Here is a 16,521-nt window from a genome sequence, read left to right as displayed (position 1 = left end):
TTTACCATTGCCACGCACACTGGGCTCTATAGTTTTTCTGATCAGCAACGGTGGTCTCAATTTGATAAAGTTGCCTTTTTTGCAACTTATGAATTTAGTATACCTGAGAAGGGATCCTCATGGTAACCCATAACCTACTTTTAAAATTTCAAGTCTCCATTTCCCAAATTTTTAATTGATTGCTTTTATGTGAATGATATATTTTAATCAAGTAAAGAATATGCTGTTTTTTGCTTATTAATCAGAGACTTTCTATCGGAACTTTGTTTCTTTCACTGTAAACTGCCTCAATAGCTCAGCGATAAGTCTGAAGGTTCATAATACCAAAATCCGGGTTTCGATACCTTTGATGAGTACAGCACAAATAAGTCTTTATATAACTTTATGCTTAACTACATAAAAATAATGCCTAAGGTTACTGCACATATAATCAAACTTATAACCAGTAGTACAAAAAGTAGCCAAGTATAGGAGCTATGATTTAATTACACTCTTTATGTATTCTTCTTTTCATTTTTACCAGTTTTTTTTTTCGTTCGCATTTTTCACATGCGAATTAATTTGGATTAATTAGCTAATTTTCCAGGATTGTCTTGTGATTTTTATGTACGGGACTAGCATTTCAAAATCTCTTGTGTGAAAGTTGGGTATTACAATTTGTCTCGTTCAACATGTCCGGAAGATCGCAACTTTTTGTTGGTCGCCTGCCTCTTGATGTTAGAGAAAGAGATATCGAGCGCATATTTGAAAAATATGGAAAACTATTACGGTGTGATGTCAAATATGGTGTGTTTATTTTATTTTATACTCTTTTTAAACCAAACATTAAATTTAGTCTAGTTTTGTACATTGCATGTTAAGCCTAACCTTTTTTGTCGTTAGGCTAAACAAGATGAATGTTGTCCAGTACAACTTTAAATTTTAAAAGTTGAAACCTAAAATAGTAATTTTAGTTGTAATAATAAAACAGATGGAAGCGATTACAGTATTAGTATACCACCTTATGCTTATCGCTAAGAAAAGATCAGGATTAGAAACATTTTGTGGGCAATTTTTCTCTGGCTGGGATTTGGAAAGGTAGATGTTTTGGGGTAGTAATTCAAAGCCTGTATGTAAGTTGTACTCTGTGGGATACGTACAAGGCAGTCTTTTGGTGATATAGTGGAAAAGCTCACTCATTAAGTTTTATACAAACCCAAACTTGCAACTGGTTGTTTTCATGTTCTTCAAGTTGAACCTACAGGAACTTCAGTTATAGCTCTGTATTTGATCTGAATGAGATCTCTATCTTGTGTCTGATAACTTCTTAACCATTGGAACCAGACTTTTTAATGCATGTTGTGTAACTGCTTCCACAGGTGTGTTGAAGCTGAGAAAACAAACTTTTACACAAAGTAAAGAATAAAAAACTTCAGTGTGGCAGTCCAAAATGTATTGTCCAACCAAATTGGTTGAATGAGTGCAATAGAGAACATAGTATACTAGGGAGTTACCATTAATCAAGGATTGCATGTCAACATATTAATTGCTTATATTAGATTTATTGCTATAAATCTGCTCATAGCAAAATTGAATTCTTATGTCATACTTTTTAAATAAATTAATGGGAATTCTAACAAGTTCAGCTCCTGTGTGATTTCTTATTGGTAAGAATGGCAAACCTCTCTCCAAGGCCATCATCTGTAATGTATATAAAGATTATTATCTGTAGACCTATGTGGGCTATTTCTGGAGTAGAATCAGACACTAATTTATATTTGTGACATTGTTTGGTAATTATAAGAATTTATCACAAACAGTTTGTGCATATTTAAATGTGTTAAGCAAGAAATGTACCATATATGGGCTAATAGCTTCAGTATTAGTAATTAAATGCCAGTAAGTACTGAACAAACAGCTTTATCACTTTCTCTGAAGGATAGAAACTTCAGGACTGAGAGAATGAGCTGTGAAACTTGGTGCCAGTATTTTTCTGTGACTTGAAATTTAGATAATATTAACCTTTGAACTATATAATATAGATTTTAATGCTAATATTATTGGCATACTTTGTAAGATTGCTTTATTAAATTTTGAATTTAACAGAGTAAAATATTGTGATGTGTGCAGGAAAGGGTACCCATAATAATAATAATGTTAAACTCCTGTCATTTTGTTCTCTTTTAGTGTTACAGACAAATTTTGTGACACAAGTTTGATGCAGTGAGTTTGTTTTGTGCAATTTTAGGTCTTGAGCATCATGTTTACAGTCACAGTATCCAGTTTTTGCTAAAGTTCAGTTTTCATTGCTGTTGAAAACAGTTCATATAATACAGATGTTCCTTTTTAATAGTGAGTAGCAAATCCAGTCTCTTTAAACTTTTGTCCATTCAGTTGTTCATTAGTCTTTGAGCATTGCCGTTTATGCTTTCCACTTGGAATTAACTTTGTCGATGTATTGATCTTCATTGATATACTGACAGGAGGTAATCTCCAATTCACAAACAAAATATCTAATTTCATCAGGAATTTTTGTCTGTGTCCCAATTTTAAATATAAAGACTTTTAGCAGAGAGGTCATTCTACATCCATGTGGATTCAACACTTTCCTGAACCTTCATGAAGTAACCTAGAACACCTCAAGGCTATCCATAATGTCACACAATAACTTCAATGCTGTAATAATGTGCAGTGCATTTGAAGAAAATAGTTTAGTAATATAAAAATACTCTAATTGTGGTGTGTTGTCAAGCAGCTTGCTGCTTTACAGTTTTGAATAATGGTAGGATTCTGAATAAGAGTAAAGGGTGGAAAATTGAGTTGTTCCACCCCTTCATACTTCATGTCACATGGTCTTCTGGGAATAAAAAGTGTGCTCACATGTTTTTAAGTTGTATCTTTGCTGTTAAGAAAAAAAGTGCTGTAATGTTAATTTTATCCATCTAAGCAAACTGGCTAGTGACAGACTAGTAACCTGCTGATTTCCCTTACATTCAGTGGAAACTCTTTCACTTTGAATTTCAAATAGGCCAAAGTCTTTATGCTGCTTTATGACTTGACTTTTCACAGGTCACAGGGTGCTATTATTAGATGGCCTAGTCTGCACTTGCATGACTTGCAGTGGTTAGCATGAGCAATACTCAAGGTTATGCAAAGGAAGAGAGGCAGAGTACAGGGTGGAAAAGTGCCTGAAAATGATCACACGCAGGGTTCGAAAATTTTCTATTTAAAGCTGGACATGTCCATTAAAAAAATCATGTTTGACCGGCACTTTCCCATCTGTCACCGGTCATCATGACCGGTAATCATATTCCTAACTTATTGGAACCAAATACATCGTCCCCTCAAAAATAAGTGAGGCAAAAGCTGTGTATGCACAGCCCAAAGATTTTGCTTAAAAGTATATTCTATAATGAGTGGAAAATAACTTGCAAAATTTAAGATTTAATTTAAGACAAAAAAAAAAGCAAATTTTAAAAAATGGTTGTGAACCCTCAAAAAATGCGCTTTTTAGATCGCCTTATCTGTGCCGTCCTGGATAATCACGTGACTGCCAAACATTCACGACAATCTGACCATGGCGTCTGATAGTAAAAAAACCAGGAAAGTCTCACGATCTATTTCAGTTTGGCTTCACGAGCAAGACTAATGAATCAGACGATAATACTGTGGAACCCCGAGTGAAAAAACCAAAGCTTGACCAAGTGTTAAAGCAAAAACTGTTACTGCTAGTACTTGCGCTAAGCCTACTTGTCATTTCCAGGATGAATGGAATAGAGGCTGACCATTCCTGGAGTATAATAATGCTACCAGACTGATGTTTTCCTCAATTTTTCAGGAATATGACCAAAGTAGTGGAAGGCAGAAGAACACCTTCATAATAGGATCTTCCAACCTGAGAGCAAGTACTGTTAAGGAGCACCCACAGTCTAAGTTGTGAAGTTAAGACAGCAAAAGAAACACCTGATTTAACTCTCATGATGAAAGAATTGAGCAAACTTAACCAGACTGAGAAAGATCATTTGCTTGTGCTGTTCAGGACTGCCCTTTATATGGCTTTGAATGTCAAACCATTCAGTGACTTTCAAGAGGTTCTGTTGCTGCAGGAGCAGAACTTTGGTATGAACTTAACAGAACATAATGCCAATGACAAAGAAGCAATTATCTTTACGAAGTATATTGCAGAAACAATTAGAATTAATGTCAGATCTTGTCTCATTATTCTTTGGCATTATGACTGACGGCTCAACAGACACTGCCAACCTTGAGCAGGAGATAGTCTATGTAAGATACTTGGACAGTGACTGTTACTCAGTAACCCACTTCCTGTGTCTGCAGTCAGTTGAGAAGGCTGATTCTGAACACTTGCTACAGGCACTTAGTTCAGGTAGAGGTTTCTTAATTACCTGGGATGAGAATTTTCTGGATTTATCCTGAATTCCTAATTAAGAAAAATTAAAATGGACAATATTTCATGTACATTTGTTTTAATTCAGGTTTATGTAGTCATTCCATTGTTAATATACATCAGTGAAAACTCAAGCATTTTTCAATTGATTTAAACCAAGAAGAACCATGTATTTACCATTGACAGAATTGGAGCTTAACCTAGTACAACTAGCGTAATAAATAATGGAGCAATTGAATTTTCCAAAGTACAAATTTACATTTTTTTTTTTTTTTACAGAAAGTAACTAATATTGGGTACCAATTTTTTGTACTTGCAGCATTGTCCATATATGGTAAGTTTCCTGACTGGCTTGAATCAATTGTATGCCTGACAGCTGTCAAATTTGGCACAAATAAAGGGCTTGTCAACATATTGTAGGTGCAAAAACCTTATTTGATAGGGATCCACTGTGTTAGTCACAGACTGGAACTTGCAGTTAAGAAGACCATCAAGGACATCCCTAATCTTGATAGTATCCAAACCCTTTTAGAAAACCTATGGACGTTTTATCACAATTTGCCACAGAACTGGGGTGGCCTCAAGAAGCTAGTAAAGTGAACAACATTGTTGTTAGAAAGCCAAGGAAAGGGGCAGGAACCTGGTGGGTGGCCTAGAAAGAGCACTCTCTGGAGTCAGGTTTTCATAATTGATCAGCTTCAGCAGAGTATTTGTATCAAGTAAAGCTGCATGACAAAGGGGAACGTGGACAGAAAGCTGCAGTATTATACAGTACTTTGACAAGCCTTAAATTCATCCTGTACATGGACATACTCTTGGCAGTTCTGCCTGTTTTGACATCTCTTGGTCTCAAAATGCAAGACAATTCTGCTACTGTGAACATTGTTTCTGACAAACTTGCTGTTTGCAAAGAGAAGCTGGGCAATCTGAATCATGTTGAAAATCCCAGAAAATTGTTAAAGAGCTCATAACGTGAACAAACTGGTAAGTGGGTACTTAGAGGAAAGGTGATTGCTATTAGTGGTCAGACAAGGGTCAGAGGTTCAAAAAGTGCCACAAAAGAGACAGTTGTTTAATCTGTGGCTGAAGAATCTGCCATCTTCATAGGTAAAATTGTCACATATCTGAATGAGAGGTTTGAAGAATTTTATAAAGATTTTATTGGTGCCTTTCAAATTTTTGAACCAAGCAACTGGCCTAAAAGCAGGGAAGCATTGTCATCTTATGGCCATAATGAACTCCAAACACTATTGGACCACTTTGGCACTTTGCTAAAAGCTAAGGGTTTCAACATTGTAGCTGATATTTGCCAAGCTAATTTACACGAGACACTACCCGAAGCCTCAAGATTTGTCAAATCAGATGAGTCCCTTGCTAGATGTGTAAATGGATTGTGGGCCCACATGTTAAGTCAATTTCTCTTGAGGATGGTAAACCTTTCCCTGGATCAACAGTGTTGATCTTGATATGCCTCATGCAGTTGATTTTCATGTCATCTGCTGAACCAGAACGTGGATTTGCCCAGATGGCAGTTATTAAGGATGACTGGCAGTCCAAACTAATAAATGATTCTTTTAATGACTTGATGACAATAAAATTAGCTAAGAATAAGATCTGTGATCTTGCAAGCACAGAATTACTGTGAAAGTCTGTAGAATCCTGGTGGAAGGATTGTAAAAAAACCAGACGATTTGTAAGTCCACATGGAACTCGCACAAGTAGAGACAATAGAGATACTGAGTCTACATCAGCTGATGTCTTAGTGCTGTATGACTAAATCTACCAGTTGATTGATGTATCATTTTTAATGGATACAAGGCTTGTTGCCACTTGCTTTCAAATAATGTTTCAGTGCCATAAATAAGATTGTTTTATATAATAGTCTCTACTTGATTTCTTGTTTTCAGTAATGTCCAGTGACAATTTTGAGGTGTCTTGCTAAGATTTCAAATGTCTGGCATGTTTCACTGTCTAGCAGGACATGTGTCCTGCTGAAAATTTAGAATATTTCTATCCCTGACATGTATGATATCTCAGAAGTCTGTAGTAACATAATACAACTAATACTGGTTTGTCTGTTGTATCCTGCTAGTCTCAAAGAACCTTAGTATTGTTTTGTAGCTGATGCAGTTATGTGTGTATGGTTGATATATTCCAAAACATAGTATCTGCTGACAGTATAGATATTTCTACTCTTTACTGATCTAAGCTTTGAGATTACTTGCTCCAGTCTTTTATGCCCCTTTCAAATGCCTTAGGCACATTCTAATTTGCAAATTTCTCCAGCTTCAGTGCACCCTGTATCTAGGTGCTGCATTTAAGCACTTTATCTTGGTAATATAATTGCTTTCAGTAACAAGGCAGGATAGCTATGTCTTCCCCATTTATTTAATCACGATACTTTGGCTTATCACTGCCAAGACTAGGCCTATTTTGATTCTCAATAGATTGATCCCTTTGGGGATCTAGATTGGAGCCTGTGATCACTTTAAACAGATTACAGTTGTTTTTATATTTGTTTTACTTTCACAATTGTCCCAAGGTGTTTATCTTCAATCCAGCTTTTGTCTGAAGCTTATTAATGTTCCCTATCAGCAATTTGAGGATGAGTTGGTGATTTTGCTGATGTCTATCTTAGTCAGATTGTCTTCTTCCATTCTTTATTTTGTTTCCTGGCTAGTTTTTTGTTGAGATTTATTGGGTAGAAACACTTTGTTTGAAAAGGTTTGTTTACCACCTTCAGTTCCTAGGGAACTATGAGGAACTCCTTTTCTTTGTCCTATGTTATTTGCTGGAGTTTCAGAGATGTCAGAATTCAAAATTGATACTGCCCATTTACATTTCTTTTTATTGTCTTTGGCTTATTTTTCTGGCTGTAATTTAGGAATATTGGCCCACAGTATTTCCTGATATCCTCCTTCAATTCTGAGGTCTATTCAGAAGCCACAAAAGCTAACTTCCTTATCAGAATGGAAAAAGCTGTTTTGGCACTAAAACCATTTAGGTGTGTCTTAATACTCAAATAATACTAAATTAACCTATCTTATGTATTAAGCCACAGAAAGAGCAGTCACTTTTACTTCTGTCTTCTTCTACAACATGGATGGTTTTTCTCTCTCTTGGGAATGTGGGCATCCCATCTTTTATTCCTTTGAGAAAAGCACATATGAGGTTCCTTCAGTGGTCACTGCATAACCAATGGATAATTCATTCCAATCTTTTGGATCATCCTGTCTCATTACTGAGGACCAGAATTGTCTATTCCAAACAGTGGTTGGATCAGAGCAACAGTGCTATTGGGATACTCATTCTACAACCTCATCCTGAGATTCTCCTGTTCACAAATGCATCTCTTCAGGGCTGGGGAGCTTGTCTTCAAGATCATGAGTTCCAGGATACTTGGACAGAAGATGAGTTAACCTTCCATATCAACATTTTAGAACTTCTTGCAGAACATTGGGCAATAGTTCAAGGTCTGTCTTTTTTTAAAGGAAAAATTGTCATGATACATTCTGAAAATTCTGCAGCTGTATCTCAGATTTCTTGTTAAGAAGGTACATATTCTTGAGACCATTGTGTTTATACATTCTTCTCTACTGGGCTTATTTCTGTCATATCAGTCTTTTAGCATATGTTCCAGGAGTGAAGAATTTAATTGTCGATAACTTATCTCAACCCAACCAGATTCTTCCAACAGAATGGTGCCTTGGTGTGGATTCCTGTACGTGGTGAGGGGTCCTCCCAGGGAAGGTTCTGTTCTTTCTGTTACCTCCTCTGGGATCTAAACATCCACTCACGTGTTTGCCGTGAGTGGCGACCAATAAAAGGGGGGAGAGGATCCTGGTGGTGAGGGGTCCAACCCAAACACACCACTTTAGCCTTGAATTCCTGTAGATGGGCAGCCTTTGGGTGGCCCCTCTTGGGTCAGTCGGCTGGTCCACTTTGGCTAGAGTCAACCAAGTACCAGACATATTGGTTGAAACATCCACATCCCAACACAGTGAACTCCTTGAATTTAAAGGCAATTGGGGATGTGCCTATTAAGGTTACCCCTCATGCTACCTTGAATTCATCATGAGGAGTTATTGTTGAGAGGGATTTGAACAATATCCCTGAGTCAGATTCTTGCTGATTTCTCCACTCAAGGAGTTTCTGCAGTGAGGTGCATCTCCACTCACAAAGATGGAGTTACACTGCCAACAAATATCCTTGTTTTGACATTTACATCACCACGTGCACCTGCCACCATCAAGGCAGGTTATCTTAATTGCAGGGTATGGCCATACATTCCAAACCCTCTCCGATGTTTCCAATGTCAGAGGTTCAGCCACTCAAAGACATCATGTCGGGGTTCCCTGACTGCTCATTGTGGTGGCAAGGAACATGATGACTATGAGTGTGACACGGACCCACATTGTGTCAACTGCAATGGTTCTCACCCTTCCTACTTTCGTAGGAACTTGATCCTGCTATCATCTGTCACCCATCAATAGATGACTGTGTGGCAGTGGTAACTGTTTGTATTGTATTAGCAGCTGCTCAGTGTATTCCTAAAACTTCAACATGGTTTCCATTATATCCTCATCTGTGGTGTAATCCTGCCTGCCACATGGCATGGAAGGCTCAAAAACAGGCCTGAGATACTTTCTGTAGACATCCCACACTTTCAAACTGCATTGCTTTCCAATGGGCCCATGCACATGTTAGGTGGGTAAGATGTCAAAGCCAGAAGGAATCTTGGATTAAGTTCACAACTCACATATCTTCTACCACCAGTTCCAAAGATACATGGGTTTGAAAGGTCAATTGGCACTACAATTCTGTCCCTCTCTTGATCTTACTCTCTGATGGCCAAGAGGTAGCTGATGTCTGGAGCATTGCTGATACTCTAGGTGAAAGCTTTTGCTGGGTATCTAGCACTTCTGCTTGTTCCTCCACCTTCTTGGCCATCGAGACTTGGGTGGAGTGTTCATCTCTTTCCTTTTGAACTGACTGTAATCGTCCCTTTACACTGGTGGAACTGAAAATGGCCCTTCATTGGTCTGGCAGTACATCTGTTGGACCTGATGATGTATACAATGACATGCTGCACTATATTTCTCCTGCTTAATTTGATATTCTTATTGTTTTTAACTGGATCTGGCAGGAGAATGTTTTTCCTAATGCCTGGCACTAGGCTTTATCTTACCTTTCTCTAAGCCTGGGAAAGATCCCAAGATTCCTTCAAACTACCATCCAATTGCTTTGACAAGCTGTCTCTGTAAGACCTTAGAAAGGATGGTTAATGCTCATCTTGTTTGGTTCCTCGAATCAAATGACCTCTCTTGCCCACCCAGTGTGGGTTTCGAAGACAGCACTTCACCACAAACTACCTAATTTGACTTGAAACATCAGTCATAGAAGCCTTTGTCAAATGACAACGTCTTGTGTCAATATTCTTTGACATTGAGAAGGCTTATGACAACATGGAGGCATGGCATTTTGCAAGACCTCCATATATATGGGTTATGTGGCTATTTACCCATGTTTATTAAAGAATGTTTTAATGGACAGGAGATTCCAAGTTCTTGTGGGTTCAACACTTTCCCGTTCTTTTCTACAGGAACTTGGGGTCCATCAGGGCTGTGTTTTGAGTGTCACACTTTTCAGTATAAAGATTAATGCCATCACTGAACAACTCCCTCACTGTTGCAAACGGGCTCTATGTCGACGACTTTCATATCTCGTGTCAGTCGTTGAACATGAGATATATTGAGCAACAACTACAAACTACCCTTAATTGTGTACTGAAGCAGACCATGGCAAATGGCTTTAATTTCTCTCTCTCTAAAACCATTTGCATGCACCTTTGCTGCCAATGGGGTATTCACCCTGATCCAGAACCACGTATTGATGAAGTTTTGCTGCCAGTGGTCCCTGAGACCAAGTTCTTGGGGCTTATCTTTGACCATGAGCTGACCTTTATACCTCACATTAAGCAGCTATGGGTTAAATGCACAAGAGCACTGAACATCCTCTGTGTCCTCTCTACCACCAGTTGGGGAGTGGATTGATGTTCTGTGTTAAAGATATATTGTGCTCTTATTCGATCAAAACTCGACTATGGATCAATGGTCTATGGCTCTGTCAGACCCTCAGCCTTAAGGATGCTGGACCCCATTCATCATCAAGGACTTCGACTCTGCACTGAGGCTTTTCACACCTCCCCAGTTCATAGCATATACATAGAATCTCATAAACCTTCTTTGCACCTTTGCCATTTACAACTGTCTTTACTCTATTCTTTCAAACTTTGTTCCTTACCAAAGTATCACACCTTGGGTTGTGTTTTCCTTCCTCGATGGATTATATTTTTCAGAACAGACAATCTGCCATTGCTCCTTTTGGCCTTCACATCCAGATGCAATTGGGTCTGTCCTTGGATCATATTGTAGAATTCACTAGTCAGCCCATCCCACCATGGCTTATTACAGTCCCCACATGTGACATTTCTTTAAGTTATCTGAGAAACAGGTACTCCCAATTGGAAGTACCCTCTTTTATTTACTGAACATCTTTCAAACAGTCTTTCCATCCCAATTTATATGGATGGTTCCAAATCAGGTGACTCTGGAGGCTCTGCCATGGTTTGTTGCAGTTCTGTGGTTGCACGCAGAATCCCATCTACAGCTTCTGTGTTCACTGTTGAACTGTACACCATTTCTCTTGTCCTGGATCATATTGAAGCTAAGCAGTACTCCAACTGCAATATTTATACTGACTTGCTTAGTTCTCTACTGGCCCTGGAATTGCTTCACGTTGGTTCATGCCTTGTTCTCGCTCATATTCAAAACCGAGTGGCCCATTTCTCATTGACATCTACTTCTATCCAGTTTTTCTGGATACTGGGCCACTTTGGTATTTTTGGGAACAAGCTTGCATACAGAGCAGCTAAATCTATCTGCTCTGGCACTATCACCACTGTTCCTATTCCAAGGATGGACTATGGTCTTGTATTCAAGGCTCGGCTCTGTGCCAGCTGGCTGTTGACTTGGAGTGAGCACCTTGAAACACGCTTTTCCAAATAAAACCCTGTATTGGACTTTGGCTGTCTTGCTTCCGTAAAGATCGGAAGAAGGAAGTTGTTCTGGCTAGACTACGCATTGGTCACAGTTTTTTAACTTATTGTTTTCTTTTATCTGGAACTGATGCACCAATGTGTAGTTTGTGTACCACTCAGATCACAATAAGCCACATTTTACATTCTTGTCATCATTACGACTCTCAACAATGGCACTATTTTAAACATGTTCTGTCCCAAGGTTTGTCCATAACATTAGACAGTGTTATTGGTAACAATAACACTGTCCACCTTGATAAAATTTTAGTTTTGTAACAGCCATTAATCTTTTTAATGTCATTTAAGTTTTATATTTCTTCATTAAACCTTTCTTGTTGTAACTCCCTTTTAAGTCACAATCTTTCTAGTTCAATTTGAAATTAGAAAATGGCTGTAACATTAAATAATTCGAAACCAGGACTGGAAAGGCCAACTTCAGGTGACTAATGTTGCTGTGAACTACCTGTTAGTTGTCCTGGTGAGATATTATTACAATTTTGCTGCATGTCTTTTAAAACACTTTTATTACTTTACCCTTTGATAATGGCTGTAATGATGCATAACCTGGAACCAGGACTGGAAAGGCCAACTTCAGGTGACTGACAGTGGTTCTTGTACTTACCTGTTAGTCTTCCTTGCAGGTTATGATAATTCCCATTATGCTACAGAAAGTTCTCTATAACTTCTCTTTCTGTAGTTTCTCTCTTAACTTTGTAGACTGGATGTCAACATTGGTTTTATGCCATTTATGTTTTTAATTGTTGTTTTGTTTTAGTTTCATTTCCTTTTATGAATTTTGCTACATTTACTTTACTTTTTTCTTTTTACCGGACACTTGAAAAGTTATTACAATTTTGCTACATGTGTTTTAAAACTTATTACTTTACCTTTTGATAATGGCCTTAATGATGCATAACCTGGAACCAGGATTGGAAAAGCCAACTTCAAGTGATTGACAGTGGTTCTTGTACTTACCCATTAGTCTTCCTGGCAGGTTATAATAATTACCATTATGCTACAGAAAGTCTTTTACAACTTTTACTTTGGTTTCTCTCTTACCATTGTAGACTAAATGTCAACATTGGTTTTATGCTATTTATGTTTTTCAATGCTGTTTTGTTTTACCTTCATTTCCTTCTATGTATTTTACTACATTTACTTTTATCTTTTTACTGGATGTTTGGTGCAGATAGCCTAGCTGTTTTGTGCCAAAACACTAAATCAACCAACCAACATAATGGATTCTACATCACAAAGTTTTTCAGTGGATGTACTCTCAAGTTGGTTTCCAATTATTCATTTCTGTGTGATTCATTGGAATTCTCAATTGCAGCAGTTTTGGCTGCCAATACCTCATTCTAAAGTATTGGCAATAAATGTATTCAGTCAGGATTGGACAGATTGGAATCTGTATGTCTTTCTTCTGATTTTGACTGTGGTTCATTTTACTCCATATAAAGTTCACTTGATTCCACTTTTTTTGTCCAGCTCAAGTATAGTTTCTACTTCTTCAGTACCTAAAGGAATGTCTGCTTTTACCTATTCCACATTGGATTGGACATTCTCCACCTAAATGTTTAGAAACATAATCCTTCTGCTTGGATGTTATGCCGCTCTTTTCCTGACATGAGGATTTTTCATCTTAGGTTTCTTTTTATGTAACTAAATCTCTATAGGCCAACCAGAATTATTTATCAATGGAAGTGGAATATGTTTCTACACCAGATAAGTTCTGTTCCTTTGATTTATTTGACAAATAATCTCATCATTCTTAGCCTGGGGTGTTGTCTTTTGGACTGCTTCAGATGGAGAGAAAAGTTTGTCCACTTTGGTGCTGCATGATTCCAGTGGTGTGAACTACACCATTCTAAGACTACAGGTTGGGATCCGATCAAAGTTTGGATATGTATGTAGAACATTGTAGTCTAATAGCCTTAGCCACTAGTGTGGGATATAGGTACCATATTCTTTCAATTACAACCCTGAGTTTTGGAACCTTAGCTGTCTGGTTGGGGCTGGTCTATGTTGATGATTACTTGTATACTCTCCCATTTCAGTCATAGGAACTTAAGTTGCATGTGTAGAGCATACCTGTTCTATAGGTAGTATAGTTCATCCACATTTTTACCTGTTTTGTTCAGGATCTATCTGTATGGATTACACATGGATTGGTCCCTCCACCTTCTCAGTGGTGGATTCTAGTTATAGTGTTAGTGGGTGATAAGTATTCTTTAGATGTTAACAGTTTCCTAAATTGAGAATATGTTTCCCATAGCACTTACCTTCACAAGCATTCTCCTTCTCTCCCTGCCTACTAAAAGCCAATTTGTGATTACATTACCAAGATGAGGTGCTTATATATGGCACCTAGCTAGAGGTCACAATGAAGTTGCTGGAGAGATTCAGTTTTAAGTTATAGTTTTCCTAAGGTATTTGAGTGGAGCAAGTGATCTTAATGTTTCAGTGAGCAAGGAATGGAATCTCTAGTTGTTAAATAGCTACAATGTCAGCAGGGGTAAGTATCACTGGGGGGAAAATAATTCAGTTTTGAAAAGTGTTAACTTAATTTTTTTTTCTTTATTCAAGTATTGAATAATAATAACTATTACTACTCTCATTTCTGTGTGTGTGTTTGTGTTACTACAAGTAGTAGTAGCATTCTCTCAATTGAGAAAAAAGGAGAAAAATACAAAAAATAAAAATATATATATATGAAAATACAAAAAAATATATATGGAAAAAATTAAATGAAGAAAAAAAACAACTTCTTGTTAGTCCATGCATGGACTGAGTTATTGTTGCCCAAAGCTTTAACCCTAAATACAGATGCTATAATCGTTCGGGAGGAGGAAGAGGTCAAATGTACCTGACTGATGTCACAGACATGCAGCACTTTGGGGTCAAACTCTTTTCCTGCAGTTATAATAGATAGTACTTTCTCACTTTCCTCCTACAGTCACAAGAAATGGAATGTCTGCTTTACAATGCTGTATTTTAATGGGAATTTTATTATATTTGAAAAACTGAACTTTGCCAAGTAGATGTTACATAATATTTTAAGAAACCAAAGAACTGGTGAAACTTAAATAGAACAGCAGTTTTGGCTACTCACGTTCAGTGTTTTTGTTCTAACTAGTTTAGCATGCTGCTAATTATGGTAAAGTACAGCCGGTAGTTAGAGAAGCCTTGCATCAGAACATTCTTACATACTGATACAACATAACATGTAGTTTGTATTGATCTAGAGGGAGCAAAACTAGCTATATTTATTATAATTCTGTTTTGTACTAAAATTATTAATTTTCTTTTCAGTTATGATTGTTGTGCTTTGTTTCATTGATAAGTTGATTGTCTGAGGAAGTTTGTAGTCATCTCAGATGACAAAATTTAAAAAGTTCTCTTTAACTCTGTCAATATGGGCTTGTTCAATTTAACTTACAACATGACTTTTATGTACTCACTTAAGTTCTATAGATTTGATACTTCTAACTTATAGTTTGGATTTCTTCATAAACTTTGGCAGTCTTTCACACACACAAAAATTCATACTTTTAATGAAATATTTTTAATAAATTAAAACAAAGATTTGCCTATGAATACATGGAGTACTTGTTTTGAATAGTCTGTGTGCCAGCTAATTTCATGTTAAGATCAAAAATACTTGTCCTCATCTGAAAACTTTGTAATACTTAAAACCTCCTAAATACATTTTAAACAGGTGTTTCAAGTGACCAAATTGTTCACTGTTGACATCATGGTCTGCAAATATCCACCAAGGTGTCTGCTGGGATAGCTGCACACATCTCTTCAATTTCTTCCCTTAACTTTCTGAGTGTTGCATGTTTTATACAATATTCTTTATCCTTCAGGTAACTCCACAAGTAAAAGTCAAGTAGGGTTAAGTCTAAACACAGGAGGAATACAACACTTCCTCTTTATCCTATCTGCCAGTTTGAAGAGTTTTATCAAGGTATCTCCTGACTTCATGGTAGAAATGTGAGATTGTCCTATCTTGGTGTCTAGAATGGATGAGTTGTCATGAGGAGAGGTCTAGAACTCTGAAGTTGGTTTTCTTAGAAAAAGAATTAGAAGATATGATTGAGGGGGTTAAAATTATGAAGGGAATTGATAGTGTTGATACATTATCCTTTTTATACTTGATGAGAACAGTAGGGTTAGAGGACACAAGTTTATATTTTAACAAAGCAAGAGTGATCTTAAGCTGAGTTTTATTTTTCTAACAGGGTGGTTGGCTTCTGAAATGGGTTGCCCTTGGATGTTATGAAGGCAGTACACTTAAATGACATGAAAGCTTTAACTATATGAATGAGTGCTGACATAAGTTTAGTACAGAAGATAGGTTGGCTAATAGGTGAGAAGATAGGTTGACTAATAGGTGAGAAGATATGATAGGTGAGAAGATAGTGACTAATAGGTGAGAAGAGGTTGACTAATAGGTGAGAAGATAGGTTGTAATAGGTAGTAGGTTGGCTAATAGGTGAGAAGATAGGTTGACTAATAGGTGAGAAGATAGGTTGACTAATAGGTGAGAAGATAGGTTGACTAATAGGTGAGAAGATAGGTTGACTAATAGGTGAGAAAATAGGTTGACTAATAGGTGAGAAGATAGGTTGGCTAATAGGTGAGAAGATAGGTTGGCTAATAGGTGAGAAGATAGCTAATAGGTGAGAAGATAGGTTGACTAACAGGTCCCTTATTGCTCCTAAACATTATATTATGTAGATAACATGCAAAAATGTAGATAATTCTAATTCACAAATTTTTTTTTGCTTTCTAATCATCCATCAAGAGCCATTACAAATTCATCCAAACTAGCAATTGTGATTCCCTTGGAATCCAAAGTTGTATTGTAAGGGAAATTGATGCTTATTTATTCAGAGTGTAACATGATACAATATGCCACTTTGAGAGATGAAAACCTTGAATTTCTATTGGTTATAGGTAATATATAATTAAATGGAAAAGAACTCTTAAATCATGAAAGAGGATGTTGCAGGTGGGTTTGCAGTAGGGG

The 16,521-nt window shown here is 37.1% G+C and overlaps 1 protein-coding gene across 2 annotated transcripts in view; it reads left to right on the top strand.

Annotated features, from left to right (window-relative positions):
* The first annotated feature begins 427 nt into the window (after positions 1-427).
* Positions 428-16,521, top strand: part of LOC143244165 (uncharacterized) — a 48,745-nt gene continuing 32,651 nt past the window's right edge. Inside the window, exon 1 of one of the 2 annotated variants that reach the window (XM_076488347.1) lies at positions 428-786. In XM_076488347.1, the coding sequence (XP_076344462.1) occupies positions 672-786 (115 nt within the window). In that variant the 5' untranslated portion in view covers positions 428-671. The remainder of the gene's footprint in view (positions 787-16,521) is intronic. The other variant, XM_076488354.1, reaches the window with a different exon arrangement.

This window comes from Tachypleus tridentatus, chromosome 1 (genome assembly GCF_004210375.1).
Source record: "Tachypleus tridentatus isolate NWPU-2018 chromosome 1, ASM421037v1, whole genome shotgun sequence".
In the NCBI taxonomy this organism is placed as follows: Eukaryota; Metazoa; Arthropoda; class Merostomata; order Xiphosura; family Limulidae; genus Tachypleus; species Tachypleus tridentatus.
The sequence above is the reverse complement of the archived record's forward strand: the minus strand, read 5'-3'. Positions and strand labels throughout refer to the sequence as shown.